An 18,575-nucleotide genomic window follows, 5' to 3' on the forward strand; every position below is an offset into this window, starting at 1 on the left:
ATTGAGAATAATGAGAATTACGAAAAGACTGCAATGTGTGTTTCATTTTCTTTATGCATAATATAATTTCTTCTTTCTTTCTTTTTTATTTTGGGGTGAAATATGACCTAGACATGTTTTTGTCAACCTTCAGTTTTCTGTTAATCACACTGTATGAAATGAAGAACAAAGTATAAACTTGTGTTTGGTTACGTGGTCCAATCAGTCAATGAATAACAATGAATGAATGAATGAATGAATGAATGAATGAAGGTTCCTCATGTCTTTTGTTCGTGTTTCTGCTAATCTGCATTCCATTCATTCTTTGTTAATGAGGATTATTGAATTTCCCTAAACAACACAGGTTTTTATTTAAAGATGTTGGAGAGATTTTACATTGACTTTAAATAAAGAAAACGTTTAGGCAACAGTCATTTTTTTGTCAGCAGTCACAACGTTTACCCTGTTACATTTTAAAGCCCAAATTACGTGTTGTGGCTAACAGTCTAACTGAGTTCATGACGGAGTTTAGATGACATGGTCAAGTTTTTAACCAATTTTGAGAATGACAGGGTGAGAAATCATTTGTCAGATTAGCATGTGATGTTAAACACTGTACACTCTCGGCAGGTAGAAAACATCCTGATTTTGAAAGAAGTCACCTCAGATCAGTGTTAAAGGTTTATTTTTAACCGTTTAGATTGTCAGGGGTAATCAGAGCGGATGTGTGCCGTTCACATAGAGGAGTTTGTTTTCACAGCTCTTCCTGCATTGATAATTTGTCATTTTGATTTCTTCATAGGGTTTTGTTGCTGTATCTATAATATAATGTTTATTATAGAAGTTTGCTCCTATTGAAGCAACCATGCAGGCTGTATGTACCATCATTATTTTAAGATCCTTATAATGGAGTTTGATTATGTTACTGTATCACACATTTTTACTATTTATTTGACAATTTATTATGATACTTCCTTAAATTAAATATTACAAAGAACTCTTCAAAAGTGCTTTATAACACATTTTGTTAGTGTTCTGCCACCTAGTGATGAAATTAGGCATGTGCTTATTTTTGATTGAATTGAAGCTGTGTATAGCCCATTTCTAATCATCAACACAATACTCGATACTTACATTTTTACCTGATTTATATATTTTTTTACAATCTATCTCAAATGAAGAGTGCTTTGTTATTAATAAACATTTTCACATGCATTGATTATTTGTTAAAAGTGCATTTGAAAAGAAGTGTTTTAAATATATAATATTAATCATTTTCACATCTCAGAACATAATACATTGGGGGCTTGTCCGGGATATAAACCCGGGATCTCATGCATCTTAAAGCGAAAATAGACTAAATTAAATAGGAATAATATATAGATTTATAAAAAATTAGTATTTAAATGTTGGACCAGCTTTAATGTTGGCTGCGATTCATTTCTGTGGTGTGACACTGTATCTGAATGATACACGTATTGCGTTCAGAATGTGCATACACCTTTTGCATTTGCGGGTCAATTTTGACCCGGTGGAATTTAAGATTATAAATCATTCTTAATCCAATGGTTTTGATCAAGTCATTCGTAACTTCTTAACTGTTCATACATGTAAAAAGATTGATATTTCTGACATGTTAACTGGCAAATATAAAAGTTACTAATTAATATGCCTTTTGTTTTTATAATTAAATGTAGAAATTCTTTGACATTTCAAAATATTCATTAACTACAACAAAACCAGTGTGATACATGTAAAGACAGCTTTTTTTGTCAACATTTATGTGGAGTTGTATTTAAAAATAACATAATATAAAATTTATATTAACATCGAAAATGAGAATTACTAGTAATCTGAATGAATGTCCTATTACTCATAACTGCTCAATACAACTTTGTGCTTAAAATGTATGAAACCAACATATTCTTTTTCAATGAAACATAATCAAAACAACTGTAAAACTCAAGAATGCAACATTAATACTTCTTTACTATGTTTTTAAGCTAAATCTATTGTATTAACTGTCATGAACTTCATCAGATGGCTGCAGAGTAAAATGTGAACAATTTCCTCTTCCAAGCCCTATTTAGACTGATGTGTGCATGAACTTTTGCTCTTCCCACACACCCTTTAGACAGTAATACCTTTGATTTAGTTTATTTGTTGTGCTTGTTACATCTGTCATGTCTGTTTTTGCATGTTTGTGAACAAGATTCAGTCCCAGTGAGAGACAAAAAAGTGTGTGTGTGTGTGTATAGAAAGAGACTAAATGTAAAGTGTTTATTAGAAAAAATCAAATTCATAGATGTACAAAAACATCTACATAATACTGTGTAAAGCCACAGTTGATGCCCGGGTCAAAATTGACCCGTGAACGTAAAAGATGTTACAATTTTATAATATATCTTAAACAAGTTTAATTAAAAAATCTGACAAAAGGGTATTATGTGTATTTTGATAGTTTTGATAGGATATTGAAGTTTGATTTCCAGACTTCAATCTATGTGGTATTTAAAAATTATTAGGGTCAAAAATGAGCTGAACGCAATAGGAAGGTTGACTGTTTTTTAGCCTCATTTAGACAATTAGCACTGAGTTCTGTCTGTATGTGACATAGTTTGGGAGGTGATGATGTCATCAGGTGTGTGATTTCAGCGACAGTCATCAAGATGGTTTGGATGACACACCATCAGTCAGCGGATAGGATGTGTGTGTGTGTGTGTGTGTGTGTGTGTGTGTGTGTGTAGGGTGATGGAGGAGGGTTTGTGAGGGGGAGATGGGAAGGGGTGTGTGTGGCAGTGTTCAGAATAGTTTACTCCATACTACTCATACTAATTCTGCAGTATGTACTGTATGTTGTGCACAGTATGGTACTCATTTAACCTACTACATTTGCAAAAATGTGCAGAATATGATGAATGAACTAAATGAGATATAATCTGTAATAAATATCTTGTGATTTTAAAAAGTTTCTTTTATTGCTAAAAACAGCACCTTTTAGGATTGTTTTTTATTTTTTTTTAAATGGGAAGACCTTTGCAAAGTAACTTTTTGTTTTCAAGATGATAACTGGATGCTAGGGCTGGGTAACAAAAATAAATAGATTTTCCGATTAATCGTGATCTTAAATACACTTAAAAATTCCATACAAATGCCAGCTTGGTGAGGAATTAATTTAAAACAGACATTTATTTCTGAAGTGAACGTAAACAGCGGACACAGAGCGAATTTGTATCCAAATATTGGAATTGAAGTGAAAATGCAGCCTAATAGACTAATAGACCATTGTCTATAATGCCATTAACCCTTTAATGCATACTTCGGTTTTTTTGAAAATGCATAGTGTACATTTCTTTTTTTTTTATAAAATAAATTAATTAATTGCTTAATTACCAAAAAGTGTATAGGGTCATTAAAGACCCAAGATATGTAATAATGTCGTTTTTTTTTTTTTGCACTTCCATTTCATATCAATATAAGTTTACTATCACAGGAAATATATTTAGTTGTTTATTACAAGACAAATTAGCACTATATTCATTCAAAATAATACTAAATCATGTTGATTTCCTGTGACAATTGTGAATTATCAATATCTCTTATGCGTGTACACACATACATATTATACATGATATTTCTCACTCAAAGTGGCCCTGATGTTTCAGTGATTGACTTGATTTACATTTGACATTGTTATTTGGCGAAGAAGCAGTGTGGAAGCAAACTATAGCAAGTTTAACACACGAACAGTATGATTTGGCTATTGACATTTGGGTGCACTACTGACATTATGTGAGTTGTGTGTCAATAAGTGCCAGAGAAAATACAAATGTGTAGCTTATGTTCATATTATGTGTTATGTGTAGCTCAATATGTGTTTGACCGCCAGTTGCATCTCATTAAATTTCAGCGTAGAAGTAATGAATCCGTTTCTATCATTCGTTCCATCATCTCTTTGAAATCTGAAAAATAATACAGAAAAATAAAACAGAATATATTTTATTCTATTATTTGTTTTGAAATGTTTTTTAAAAATAGTTTTACTATCTGGATACTTTGTAGATCCATTTGTGATAGATATACGTGCCGGGTCGCTAAAGACCCGAGTATGTAATAACGTTTGGCGAAACAGCCATGCATTTAAGATTTAATATTAATCAAACAACAATAACAAGCAAATGAGAAACACTCCCTGCAATTGGCTTGATAACTTTAGTAGCTTTATAAAAGTATTAACGCATCATAATCAAGTAGTTTTACATAAAATTTCATTAAATGTTTTACTTAAATACTTGATACTGCTTTTAAAAACTTCAAGCTCTGTTTTCTTAATTTTTTATCTCTGTTGTAATGGTTTTATTTGTTTTATTGCTTGTAATAAGTTTCTTTGTTCTTTGTTAATAACTGTTTACTTAATATTTGTTTGATAAAATGTTCACTCAGACTAGTTAGTATTTTGTTGTCGTATTGAAATTGCCATTGAAAATCACCAAATCATCAAATTGCTTTCATATGTGAGCAAATGATCAATATAACTGAATTATACCCCAATTAATCAGAATAAAATCAAATCGAATTTGGAATGTAGAAATGTAGCATACTCTTGCTTGAGGCATTTATTGTTGCACACTGCATACTTTTTCACTCACTATTTGTATAAAACAGTATGCAGTATGTATGTAAACAGTATTCCATTCTGAACACAGCCTGTGTTTGGCTCCTCCCACCTGCTCTCCCCCTCCCTCTGAAGTGAGAAGGGTGGGGTTTAGTCAGCAATAGATCAACCCAACATGCTTTAATTTACACACACACACACACACACACACACACACACATGCGGAGGCAGGGAGGGGTTGCGGTGCTGCTGGAGGCCGCATCAGAATGAGGCAGCGTGGGAAACCGTGACGACATGTTGAGGAAGCTGGTGTGCCGGAGAATCTGCTCCTGTAAGAGACTCGCTTTACACCGCATTAATAGAGCAATTCAGAGTCAGACAGGAGATGAGCTAACGGCAGCAGCTTCTGTAGGTCACTAGGGGTCAAAAGTGGACTGTGGTTGCAGACGAATATCAGTGTGAATTTATATCTCAAATGGATTTGCTTTCTGTGTTAACATGAGTGAGATGCTGGCGTTTCGGGAATGATAGCGGGTCACTCTCATCTGTCTTTCTCTCTGCGCTGTGTGTGAAATCTGATCACTTTGATTAAATGCTGCATGCAGTGAACTGTGTGTGTGTGTGTGTGTGTGTGTGTGTGTGTGTGTGTGTGTGTGTATGGTTTACTCGGCTATAGTTTGAGGACAAAATTATCCCCCAGAAGTGAGCTACATCTGACAAAACCTCCCTTTGAGGACATTTGGGGTGGTCACATTAGATGAATTATTAATTTGATGATGCATTTGTTCCAGTTGAACCATTTATGAACTTAGATGATTCATTCTAATTGTGTCTAATCTGTTTTAGGGGTAGGTCAGGACACCCATATCTAAAGAGCAGGGTGGCTGATATAATGCTGAAATCATACAATTTAATGATGGCAGATAAAATGAACACAAGATTGCTGTAATAAAATTAAATAAAGCACATATTTGACACAAAATTTACTATAATGTACTATAAAGGGACGAAATATCCCCATAAGGATAGTAAAACCTGAAAAGTGGCTTAATAAGTATACAAAATTATGTCTTGATGAAAATGTAAAAGTGCAGTCTCTTTGGGGACATCTGAAGGTGTACTCATTTTGGGAAATGATTCATAAATATTTTTTTATTACTTAATTTTTCTGATTTCTTTTTGCAATCTATCTCAAATGAAGTGCATAATTATTAATAAACATTTTCACATGCATTGATTATAATCGTTTTAAATATACAAGATTTATCGTGTCTTGGAACATAACAAATTGGGGGCTCGTCCGGGATATAAACCTGGGACCCATAAACGTAATTAAATATGAATAAAAATGAATATTATACAAATTTTAATTTTTAAAATGTACATTCAGATGTAGCTCATATTTTACTAGCTTCACTCTATCAGTAATTTTCCTGTGTATGAGTTAGTCTGTAGTCATTATAATTTTCTTTATATGAAAAAACATGTTCACAGCATGTCCCTATAAGCTAGAGAGCTAGGAATGTTGTTCTTTTAATTTCCTGGTGGTTTCAGTAGTATTATAGAGTGTGTGTGTATAAATAATTAATGCCGATTGATCACTGGTCTGGCAGATTTTGGTGGCGGTTCTCTCTCATGGGGGGATTATCCATCTGTATGGGGCTTCGTCAGCGCCTGAGCAATGTCACACAGAAGAGAAGACTGTGTCCTTCAAAGCACATCTTCAAGAAATTCTGGGTTTATTACGGCCGTATGTACATGTAGTCTAGTATCGGCAATAACAGACTGTCAGTTTTTTCGCATCCTGTGTTTAATTTATTAATACTTGATTAATAGTTTTTGTTTACAAACCTGCATTAGGGCCTGTGTGAAGTTTAGTCTTGGTTTACTGATGTATAAAACAGCAATAATGTAATTCAGGCACAGTGCTCATTTGAATTGATATTCTATTAATCTAAATTAATCGTAATTGCAATATCAAGGGAAATATTCAGCAGTTATGATTTTTGTCAATATCAACCGGTAAATCTTTCTAGCACCTCCACTGTGAAGTTAGTCACACATCACTTGTGCTGAAAATTGTGATTTCCAGGCCTGTAAAAGTCATGGAATTTTTAAAATCTAAAGAAAATTCATGGAAATTTCCACAACTCAAATCTACAACCCCAATTCTGAAAATGTTGGGACAGTATGGAAAATGCTAATAAAAACTAAAAGGAGTAATTTGTAAATTCTATTCACACTGTGTTATATTGAAAGCACTACAACAACAATTTATTTGATGTTTTACATTATGAATTTAATTGTTTTGTCTTGTTGAAAATATACGCCGATTTCAAATCGATGATTGCAACACACTTCAAGAGTTGGGACAGTTGAGTGTTTATTACTGTGTAACATCAACATTTCTTCTAATAACACTTATTAAGTGTTTGAGCACTGAAGACACAAGTTTAAGTTTAGCTAGTGGAATTTTCCCCCATTCATCCATTATGCTGGTCTTCAACTGCACAATTGTAAGGAACCTTCTTTGCAGAATTGTGTGCTTCATAATACCGCACATTCTCAATTGGAGACAGATCAGGACTGCAGGCAGGACAATCTAGCACCCTCACTCTTTGCTTACACAGCCATGCACTTGTAATCTGGGCAGTATGTGGTTTGACGTTGTCCTTCTGGAAAATGCAGGGACGTCCCTGGAAAAGAGGGTGTCTGGATGGTAGTATATGTTTCTCCAAAATGTGTACATATCTTTTTGCATTAACGGTGCCCTCACAGATATGCAAGTTACCCATGCCAACGGCACTGACACACCCAAATGCCATGACAGACACTGGCTTTTGGACCTGCTGCTTATAACAACTTGGATGGTCCTTTTCCTCATTGTCCCAGAGAGCACGATGGCTGTTTTTTCCAAAAACTATTTGAATTGTGGGCGAAAACACGATTCCACTGTTCTACTTTCAGTCTCAGATGAAAGTGAGCCCAGAGAAGTCTGTGGCGCTTCTGGACAGTGATGATGTATGGCTTCTCCTTTACATAGTAAAGTCTTAACTTGTATCTGTGGATGCAGCTGCAAGTGGTGTTGTTGACTAACAAAGGTTTACTAAAGTATTCCCGAGCCCATGTCATGATATCCAATACAGATGAATAATGGTTTTTAAGGCAGTGACATCTGAGGGATCAGAGATCACAAGCATTCAGAAGTGGTTTTCCAGCAGGACAACGTCAAACCACATACTGCCTGGATTTAATGGCTGTGTAAGCAGAGAGTGCGGGTGCTAGATTGTCCAGCCTGCAGTCCTGACCTGTCTTCAGCTGAGAATGTGTGGCACATTATAAAGCAAAAAATACAGCAATGAAGGCCTCATACAATTGCGCAGCTGAAGACCCCCAAAATGGATGAATGGGGGAAATTCCACTTCCTATACTTAACAAACTTTTGTCTTCAGTGCCCAAATGCTTAATAAGTGTTATGAGAAGAAATGGTGATGTTACACAGTGGTAAACATTCGACTGAACCAACTTTTTTGGAGCGTGTTGCAATCATCTGATTTGTAATGAGTGTATATTTAAAAATAAATAAACTCACAAGCTAAAACATCAAATAATGTGTTGTTGTGGTGCTTTCAATGTAGTACAGGGTGAATAGAATTTACAAATCACTCCTTTTTGTTTTTATTATCGTTTTCCATTCTGTCCATTTGTTGGCTGAAAAAGGCTCTTCGTGAGTGCAGTCTTTCTAAAATGATTAAAAAATATATTTATCCAGTAATTGTAAATTCATTGGTTGAAAGATGTGGGAATTCTGCTAAGTACCAGATGAATACAAGTTTTAGTAAGTAGTAGTTTAGTAGGCACTTATTACTTGACTTACTGCCAGAGTAACTTACTACAGGTTTAGTCCATCTGTAGTAATAATTGATAATTCATGACTGGTTTCTTGTAGTTGGGTAACCACCTGTTACTTTAGCTGTTATGCAAACAGAGAAGATGAAGAAGTTCCCTCTTCTATCTCAGATAAGAACATCGACGATGCTGATTCCGTGGATGGAGGCCGTTCCTCGTCGTCTTCTAAAGGAGTGTCGTCGGTGCGGCGGACGGGATCCATGCGGCGGCCGAGCTCTGCCTCCAGCACGAAGAGTTCAGGTGAAGACCACATCAGTGATGTATGAATGTGTGTATGAGATGTTGGGAAACCTGCTTGAGTTTCTTGTTGATTTTTCTCTTGGCAGGTAAAGAAAGCGCAAGTGCCGGTGCCCTTGATGAAGAAGACTTCATTCGTGCCTTTGAAGATGTGCCCGCCATACAGGTAAGTCGTTAATCATTAAATGTCGCAGACGGGTCATTCATGTTATAGCAGTACCTTTTAAACTGGAACAAAGCAAGAGGGCACTTACAATCGTAACAATCGTACAAGGTAAACAGGGCCAGTCAAATTCTTTTTAAATACACACTGTTTCAAAAGTTTAGCCACAAGAAATTAACTTACACATGTTAACTAGGGCTGTCAATCGAATCAAATTATAATCGAATTAGTTACATAATATGGCAATTAATTAATCAAAATTAATCGCATCAATATTTGCAGAGAAAGGCCTCCAAATAAAAATAATTTCAATATATTAAATTGATTAAATATATTCAATATATTGAAATATATATATATATATATATGTGTATATATATACAGGTGCATCTCAATAAATTAGAATGTCATGGAAAAGTTCATTTATTTCAGTAATTCAACTCAAATTGTGAAACTCGTGTATTAAATAAATTCAATGCACAGAATGAAGTAGTTTAAGTCTTTGGTTCTTTTAATTGTGATGATTTTGGCTCACATTTAACAAAAACCCACCAATTCACTATCTCAAAAAATTAGAATATGGTGACATGCCAATCAGCTAATCAACTCAAAACACCTGCAAAGGTTTCCTGAGCCTTCAAAATGGTCTCTCAGTTTGGTTCACTAGGCTACACAATCATGGGGAAGACTGCTGATCTGACAGTTGTCCAGAAGACAATCATTGACACCCTTCACAAGGAGGGTAAGCCACAAACATTCATTGTCAAAGAAGCTGGCTGTTCACAGAGTGCTGTATCCAAGCATGTTAACAGAAAGTTGAGTGGAAGGAAAAAGTGTGGAAGAAAAAGATGCACAACCAACCAAGAGAACCGCAGCCTTATGATTGTCAAGCAAAATCGATTCAAGAATTTGGGTGAACTTCACAAGGAATGGACTGAGGCTGGGGTCAAGGCATCAAGAGCCACCACACACAGACATGTCAAGGAATTTGGCTACAGTTGTCGTATTCCTCTTGTTAAGCCACTCCTGAACCACAGACAACGTCAAAGGCGTCTTACCTGGGCTAAGGAGAAGAAGAACTGGACTGTTGCCCAGTGGTCCAAAGTCCTCTTTTCAGATGAGAGCAAGTTTTGTATTTCATTTGGAAACCAAGGTCCTGGAGTCTGGAGGAAGGGTGGAGAAGCTCATAGCCCAAGTTGCTTGAAGTCCAGTGTTAAGTTTCCACAGTCTGTGATGATTTGGGGTGCAATGTCATCTGCTGGTGTTGGTCCATTGTGTTTTTTGAAAACCAAAGTCACTGCACTCGTTTACCAAGAAATTTTGGAGCACTTCATGCTTCCTTCTGCTGACCAGCTTTTTAAAGATGCTGATTTCATTTTCCAGCAGGATTTGGCACCTGCCCACACTGCCAAAAGCACCAAAAGTTGGTTAAATGACCATGGTGTTGGTGTGCTTGACTGGCCAGCAAACTCACCAGACCTGAACCCCATAGAGAATCTATGGGGTATTGTCAAGAGGAAAATGAGAAACAAGAGACCAAAAAATGCAGATGAGCTGAAGGCCACTGTCAAAGAAACCTGGGCTTCCATACCACCTCAGCAGTGCCACAAACTGATCACCTCCATGCCATGCCGAATTGAGGCAGTAATTAAAGCAAAAGGAGCCCCTACCAAGTATTGAGTACATATACAGTCAATGAACATACTTTCCAGAAGGCCAACAATTCACTAAAAATGTTTTTTTTATTGGTCTTATGATGTATTCTAATTTTTTGAGATAGTGAATTGGTGGGTTTTTGTTAAATGTGAGCCAAAATCATCACAATTAAAAGAACCAAAGACTTAAACTACTTCAGTCTGTGTGCACTGAATTTATTTAATACACGAGTTTCACAATTTGAGTTGAATTACTGAAATAAATGAACTTTTCCACGACATTCTAATTTATTGAGATGCACCTGTGTATATATATAATTGATTATAAATATATATATATATATATATATTGAATGTTCTTGGACAGATATTTTATCAATGTTTTGCCCGCAGAACGATCCAAAAACACTTTAAACTGCAGTACAGCCCATTGAAGAGACTGTAAGTCTATCCCTCACAGTCTTGTTGTCATTCCCATTAAAACTCAAAGATTGTGCTAGCGTGAATAAGGTCTATTCCGCTATCAAATACGATTATTAAACAATGAAGTTGAAATAACGTGGACTGATGGATTCAACAGAAGCATATACCATTGATGAACAACCTCACGGTAGGTCTAACTTTGAAAGTTAGCATTGAAAATAAGTTAGTCTATGGAAAAAATGTATGGGATCTTTACTTCCGGAACCAGACTGTTGCACTCTATAATGGTTTCCGCAGAGCGGACGATCAAAACTTAGAAAAAAGAAATTACCATAGATTTGCACTTCACACACAGTTGCGTTCACACACACAACTAACACCCACAAACCTGCACTGTGTGAACTGAATTGAACTGGACAGCTAGTTGTTGGTTACGTCATGTACAGTGAGAGACACGCTGCACTATACATGCGTGTGTCTCGTTTCTTTCATGTGGGGTTTTGTTAACTCACGAATATGGAGAAATGAGCTGCAATAATGGGGGGATTGTACTTGCATGTTTTGATTACGCCCCTGCATCCGAAGATTCAGCCGCTGTTTTCCACCTGCTGCTCACGGACATGAGACGCGCGACACAAAAGCTGCGCTCTGTACATGGTTAAAAAGCATTCAAATCCGCTGTAGGTTAATTATGATCTGATGGATGAACTCGCACCTCGATTGGACTTGTTTATTTAATAACGCGCCAGCAATTGTGATTAGACATGCCAGTGTTATGGACGTCGCTATCTTTTAGTCACGTCACTATGGTTACAGCTGTTAGAATACTGAGGTGACTTCGGTTGTTCGTTCATACAGACAGTATTCAAACTGCTACTGTCAACTGTTGTATGATTGGGACATTTCAGGACTCACACTTTAAGTAAATACGGTTGTCAATCCAAACACTGACTGTGTGAACGTAGCCTTAATGTAATGTCCGTTTAACCATCAAACTTTAAACTTTTCAAACTAGTTCGTTCAAACTGTTCGACAAGGCTTTGTCAAGCCAACATCAAAGTTTTCTCTTGACAAACTTTACCTGTCTAGTTGAATTTCAAACCACAAATGAATGTGGCTGGGATCAGTTTTGAAAAATCTACAAAAAACTAATCAGATTTGTGTCGGGCAATGCCCAGGAAACATCAATACTCTCGGATACCATCACCATCTATGTGTTATTTGGAGTGTCAATCTGGATGTTCTGTACCGGTCTGAAAAGATTTCAGATTCGATGGCTGTTCCATTCGATCTCTGGAGAGCTGCCAGTTTCCTCTCGTTCAGGTTTCCATTGAACCCACAATGCATTTTGATGGCACTGTTGTCTCCCCCCTCACAGATCTACTCCAGTCGGGAGCTCGAGGAGTCCATGAATAAAATCGAAAAAATTCTCTCTGATGACAAACACGACTGGGAGCAGAGAGTGGCAGCAGTGAGTAACATCACATATTATGGAATAAAACTGCTTATTACATGGCCCTCTGGAATACTTGATTTTGATTGGTCAATCGTGGCATTCTGAGGTCAGATGTTTTTAAACTGTATTATTAACTGTTGTCTCAATCAAGTGATTTCCTACACAGCTGTGCTAGTGTCTCATGTAATACAATAATTACGGCTCAAATCGATATTTTATATCCATTGATTTATTTATTTGGTAAGTAGCTGTGAGATAACCTTTGACCCCTGTGCAGTAGTTCATTGATCGGTTTGTTTGCAGTTGAAGAAGGTGCGTGCTCTGCTGTTGGCGGGCGCGGCAAACTACGACGGCTTCTCACAGCATTTGCGGCAACTCGAGGGGGCGTTCAAGCTGTCGGCCAAAGATCTGCGCTCGCAGGTGGTGCGAGAGGCCTGTATCACACTGGGGTGAGTGAACAGTGTGTATGTGCGTATGTATCAAGACTAAACATCGGTGGTTTCTTCAACTTCAGGCACTTTCATGTCCCAGGGGTTGATTTTTATTAAAACTTACTGATTTAAAAAAAAAATTAATATATGTTTTTATTTGTTATATGAAAGTCTCATAAAAACGGACTTGGAAACTTTTCACCAGGCCTTCATCATTTATTTTCGGTACTTTTCAAATGTCTTTTATATATACTGTAGATTTGACTGTTTTAGCCTTCAGACCCAGACTTTCAATATTAAACTATGAAAATACAAATTATGACATATTTAAAACTCTGATCATCTAAACAAAGAATGAAATAAACAGAACAACATTTATTGTGTGAAAATGATTACTTTTATTGATTTTATTTAAATATTACTGTCCCACAGTTGTGGTGTCATTTCCACCACACCAAACAATTTCTGCCCCTGATAAAGTTTTAGTGGACAAAAGTGTGAGTGAAGAGCATGATTGAGATGAAATATGAGACAAAACACAGACAATATAAGGGAAATATCAGTTTTTATTGGGTGTAATTTCCAATCAAGCTCTAATTTCACCAAATTATGCAAAAAGCAGGAAAATATTAATTATTTAATTGTGTATATTTAGGACACATAAAATGGACACATAAAATGTTAGCTACAAAATTAGCCTTAGCAAGACAAAGGAGTTGACCATTTTTATTTCAAAAACGTTTAAAATGCTATTTTCGAAACACAGTACAGAATTTGTGCTGGAAATGACACTGTGGTGGGAAGTTTCATGACTTGAATGAAATGTGTTGCATGTACACACACACTGTTGGACATTGTTAGCAAACAAATTAAATAAACTAGTGAGGGTGTGAAAATTTTTTTTTAACGAGACTTTCTAGAAGTCCACACAGTGATAAAAGTGTATATTCTGATACCTGTGCCAATATTTCTATTGCCATTTGAATGGTTTAGCAAAATCTTGGTTCTGCCGTTCCACAGTGTGCGCTGTCATGAATATAAAGGTATATTACGTGCAGACTGCAGAGGGATGCTGTTGACAGACTGCAGCGTAATGAAAAGAATCAATTACTTTAAGTGGTTTTATTTCAACTATTGGATGGATTCCAACACGGCTTTCAGACTTTTAATATCTGCGTCACATCATGATTGAGCAGAGAACGTGAAAGCACTTAGTGTGCATGAAAACACACACACACACACACACACTCTCTCTCTCTTCATTATACTGTTGATTGCTGTTTCAAAACCTTGTGAGCTGCCTTGCTGTCTGCTGTCTACATAGGCAGCTAAATTCAAAAGCCCCGGGTATACTCAGTTTTTCTGCTTCCGGATTGGATCGCCCCGATCAACTGTGTTGCATTTCAAAGTATACTCTTTTGACTGCAAGCGTATCCGAACGCGTTTGACACGTGCACACTTTTTTGTTAAACTCTTTTACAACTCAAATGTGGCGATCATGTGCACAGACGAGGACTGTCCACATGTCGAGTAAATCTGGGCCACACGTGGACAGTCCGCGCAGACTGTGCTGATGACGAAATTTGCATCACACATACTGTGCGTGAAGAGTGATCAGAAAACCAAAGTACTGTATAGTTCGGAATTAAGGCAGCGTTATAACTAAATAGGAACCTCATAAGTGACTGATTTGAAACATTATATAACTTACGAAAAGCACGGGAGACTTGCAATTGATTACAACAGAGTTTGGCATAAATATGTTGATAAGCTAATGCCATGAAACGCTAATAGGCCAAATAAATGCATAGCACACTCAAATATTAGGTAATATAGTCCCTATTTAGAATTAACAATCTTTTTTATATTGAAGATTTTTTTATATTTTTACATATTTATAATTAACAAAGGCTGTCAATTAAATGCCATAATTCAGTGCGATTAAATACAGTATATAAAAAAATACTGCATTAAAAAAAAATGAACACAATTAATAATGCCCGAAAATGCACCGTTTATGGCTAGAGATGCTGAAAACTAGTGAAACACGACGCAACCAATATATTGACGACACAATATATATCATATTTATTATATTTTTAACTTGGGGGGCCTTTTCAGCAAATATGGATCAATGCGATTAATTCAATTAATTATTTGGCATATCATGTAAAGAATTCGATTAACAACATTTCTTTCGCTTCGTCTGCCATCTTGGATGGAGCTTGTTGCAGTGCATTCTGGGATTGCCTTCTCTGTGGAGGATTCATGTGATTCTACCTACCTTAGTGTTTGGCCAAAATTGACCAATGATGCCTAAAGGGCTAGTTGTTTCAAAAATGAAAATTCTCTCATCATTTACCCAGTAGGTGGCGAAATGCATGGAAAATGTGAATCGCCAAAAACAAAAGAAGAAGAATGTGAAAGTGAAAGTGGAGATTTATAGGAACAAAGGACTTAATATTGATTGATCTTGATGCTTTTTGAGCTTAAAAGTTTTGGACCTGTATTGTATGGACCTACAGAGCTGAAATATTCTTCTATAAATCTTCATTTGTGTTCTGCAGAAGAAAGAAAGTCATACACATCTGGGATGGCATGAAGGTGAATAAATGATGAGATAATTTTCATTTTTGGGTGAACTATCCCTTTAAAATGCTGTCTGAGTAGGCAGTCACTAGGTTTTGGAACAGAGCATTCTGTATTCATTGTCTGATGTGTCTCTTCCAGGTATCTGTCATCTGTGTTGGGGAATAAGTTTGATCATGGAGCAGAGGACATCATGCCAACGTTACTAAACCTCGTACCAAACAGCACAAAAGTGATGGCGACCTCTGGAGTGGCAGCGATCCGTCTTATTATACGAGTATGTTTAATACACACACACACACAAATACACACCACATTTTACCAGCTGTGATGTACTGTGTGATGTACTGATGTTGAATTCGGAACGGCAAGCATGACCAATAACATTGATATGAACGTTATTTACGTCTCTGCCGGCTCTTTTGGACAGTCATGGAAAGCTTGTTGGAACTGTGGGTGTGACGGACATAATTCTCAATTCTGAATATTAAAAAAACCCCATCAGTTTTACACCAACACAAGTCATTCTTTGACTTATTAAAAAGTCAATACACTATTAGAATACACACTATTTTATGACCTAATGGTAATTGAGAAACTACATGGAATAGTTGTACTTATTTTTAAAAAATAATTTGTCACACATCAGGACTATTAAAGAAATATTCCGGGTTCAGTACAAGTGAAGCTCAGTCGACAGCATTTGTGTCATAATGTTGATCACCACAAAAATTAATTTCCACTCGTTCCTCCTTTTCTTTAAAAAAGAAAAGTACAAATGTGTGTTCCAGTGAGACACTTACAATGGAAGTCAATGGGGTCAATTTTTGAAGGGTTTAACTCCAGAAATGTGAAGCTTATAATTTTATAAAAGCACTACATTAATTCTTCTGTAAAACCTGTGTATTATTTGAGCTGTAAAGTTGTTTAAATCATTGATTTTTCAGTCATTTTAGAGTTTTAGGGTTTACGGCGTTACGTCCTCATGGCAACATAGTTGTAAAACTGGATATAACTTTCCACAGATGCGGTTAGTAAGTGATTTTATGACAGTAAAATCATGTTAACACACATATTGTTTATGTCTTGTGTCTATACCTTTGAAACAGTGAGTATTTTAATGTTTACAGATTGACCCCATTGACTTCTATTGTAAGTGTCTCACTGGAACACACACTTTTTTTTTTGTTTTTTGTTTTTTTTTAAAGAAAATGAGGGATGTGTTAATCAACATTATGCCACAAAAGCTGTCGATTGAGCTTAACTTGTATTGAACCTGGAATATTCCTTTAAGTGAACTGCAAAAAAGTAATTGAAACTGTAAAAACTTGGATGAAATTTTGACTTTCGTTTATACATATAAATTGGGGTCCAAAAGTCTGTGACCACATTGAAAATCTAGGATTGAAAATCTCATTTATACCTGCAAATGAAAAAAGTTGTAGGATTTTGAAAACATTATAAAACAAAGAAAAGTTATGGTGTAAAATGAGTAAGAAGTATCACTACTTTGAAATGTTTTCAGATTCGGCACTATTTCGAGATCACTAATCAAATGTCAGCATAGTTTGATCAAGTGCATGCTGTCATTAAAGAAAAAGAGTGGCATACTGAATACTGAGACGTTCTGAAATAAACTTTTCATCCACAATTATTGTGCTTAAACAGATCGTAACAGGTAAAAATGTATGAAAGTAGAATAATGAAATAGCAGTATTTTCACTAGTGGACTCTTGTAGAGGTAGACCTATATATCGGTTTTACTGATTAATCGGTGCCGATAGTTGCTTTTTAGAACTATTGTTATCGGCTATAATCTATGGTGATAATTGCCAATAGGTATTTCGTCATTTCAAAATAAGAGTCCCCGGTGTGTTTCAGGCTTGTTTATAGTTATGCACCAAATCTTCATTTTTTCTGTTTTTTTGGGGGGATTTTGATTGAACAATAAACTGCATCTGGGATTTTATTCATTTAGGACTCTTTGTCTGTGCCCGTCATAGTAAGGAAAGAATACAATGTTTTTTTTTAATCATTCTATGAATAGATTTTAAAAACTATCGGCGATTAATCGGTTATCGGCCTTTCCCACCGCCATAGTTATCTGTATCGGCAAAAATCCACTATTGTTCGACCTCTAGACACTTGGACCCTAATGTTCGTTGAACCTAAAATCATGATTTTTATTAAATAGGTTCATGTCCATGTAATTTGCCAGCTTTCAAGTGTGTCTTGAGCATTGTGTTTTGCATTTGTCTCTCATAAAGCACACACACTACCCACGACTGATCCCGATCATGACCAGCAACTGCAAGTCTAAATCTGTGGCCGTCAGACGGTGAGGAAAACACACACATCTGATTGAACACATTCTCTAATCACAGCGATTCGGATTTCATCAGTAATCTTTTCTTTGACTTGCAGCCGCTGTTTTGAGTTTTTAGATCTGTTGCTTCAGGAGTGGCAGACGAATTCTTTGGACAGGTGAGAATCCTCCTTTTTTAAAGGGTCATTTAATGGAAAGCAGGATTTTTCTCGCTCTTCTGAAATAAAAGAGTTTGATGTGACATACTGTAACTTAGAGAACTCAAAGATCCCCTGCATGACACGGGCTGCACTCGATCATGGGTCACCTGTCATATTGTCACATAAAAGCAAAACAAGACAAGAAAATTGTTTAAACCTAGCATATAATATATATATCCTGTATAAACTGTGTATATAGAATTTTTAATTTTTTTTGGCAATAGCAAGACAATATCAAAAGTATTTATTATCAGGCAAATGAAAACAAAAAAATAGGCCATGATGGAAAATGTACAAATCAGTCCGTCAGAGTGACTGGTAAATATTATTGTTGGATTGGAGTGCATTCAGTCAAAAAATGTACCCTAAAGTCTCCCTAAATGGAAAGGACTTTACACATCCTGTCGAGATGAGATAAGTGCATAAAAGTGTGCAAAGCTTTTTACGATGATACACAGTACACACACAATCATACAGATTCAATGTAACATTATTGATAAAGCCAGACATGTTCAGTACACTACAGTGGAATTAATACCAGCTGTTGCCATGGCAATGCCTTCAACAGCATTTTGTGTCCCTGTTAATGGAT

The 18,575-nt window shown here is 36.0% G+C and overlaps 1 protein-coding gene across 1 annotated transcript in view; it reads left to right on the forward strand.

Moving 5' to 3' along the window:
- LOC127427733 (CLIP-associating protein 1-like) overlaps positions 1 to 18,575 on the forward strand; it is a 90,212-nt gene that overhangs the window by 20,839 nt on the left and 50,798 nt on the right. The window contains exons 9-15 of the mRNA XM_051675522.1: positions 8,615 to 8,743; positions 8,830 to 8,906; positions 12,360 to 12,452; positions 12,741 to 12,886; positions 15,599 to 15,734; positions 17,725 to 17,795; positions 17,882 to 17,941. Of these exons, the coding sequence (XP_051531482.1) occupies positions 8,615 to 8,743; positions 8,830 to 8,906; positions 12,360 to 12,452; positions 12,741 to 12,886; positions 15,599 to 15,734; positions 17,725 to 17,795; positions 17,882 to 17,941 (712 nt within the window). The remainder of the gene's footprint in view (positions 1 to 8,614; positions 8,744 to 8,829; positions 8,907 to 12,359; positions 12,453 to 12,740; positions 12,887 to 15,598; positions 15,735 to 17,724; positions 17,796 to 17,881; positions 17,942 to 18,575) is intronic.

This window comes from Myxocyprinus asiaticus, chromosome 37 (assembly GCF_019703515.2).
Source record: "Myxocyprinus asiaticus isolate MX2 ecotype Aquarium Trade chromosome 37, UBuf_Myxa_2, whole genome shotgun sequence".
In the NCBI taxonomy this organism is placed as follows: Eukaryota; Metazoa; Chordata; class Actinopteri; order Cypriniformes; family Catostomidae; genus Myxocyprinus; species Myxocyprinus asiaticus.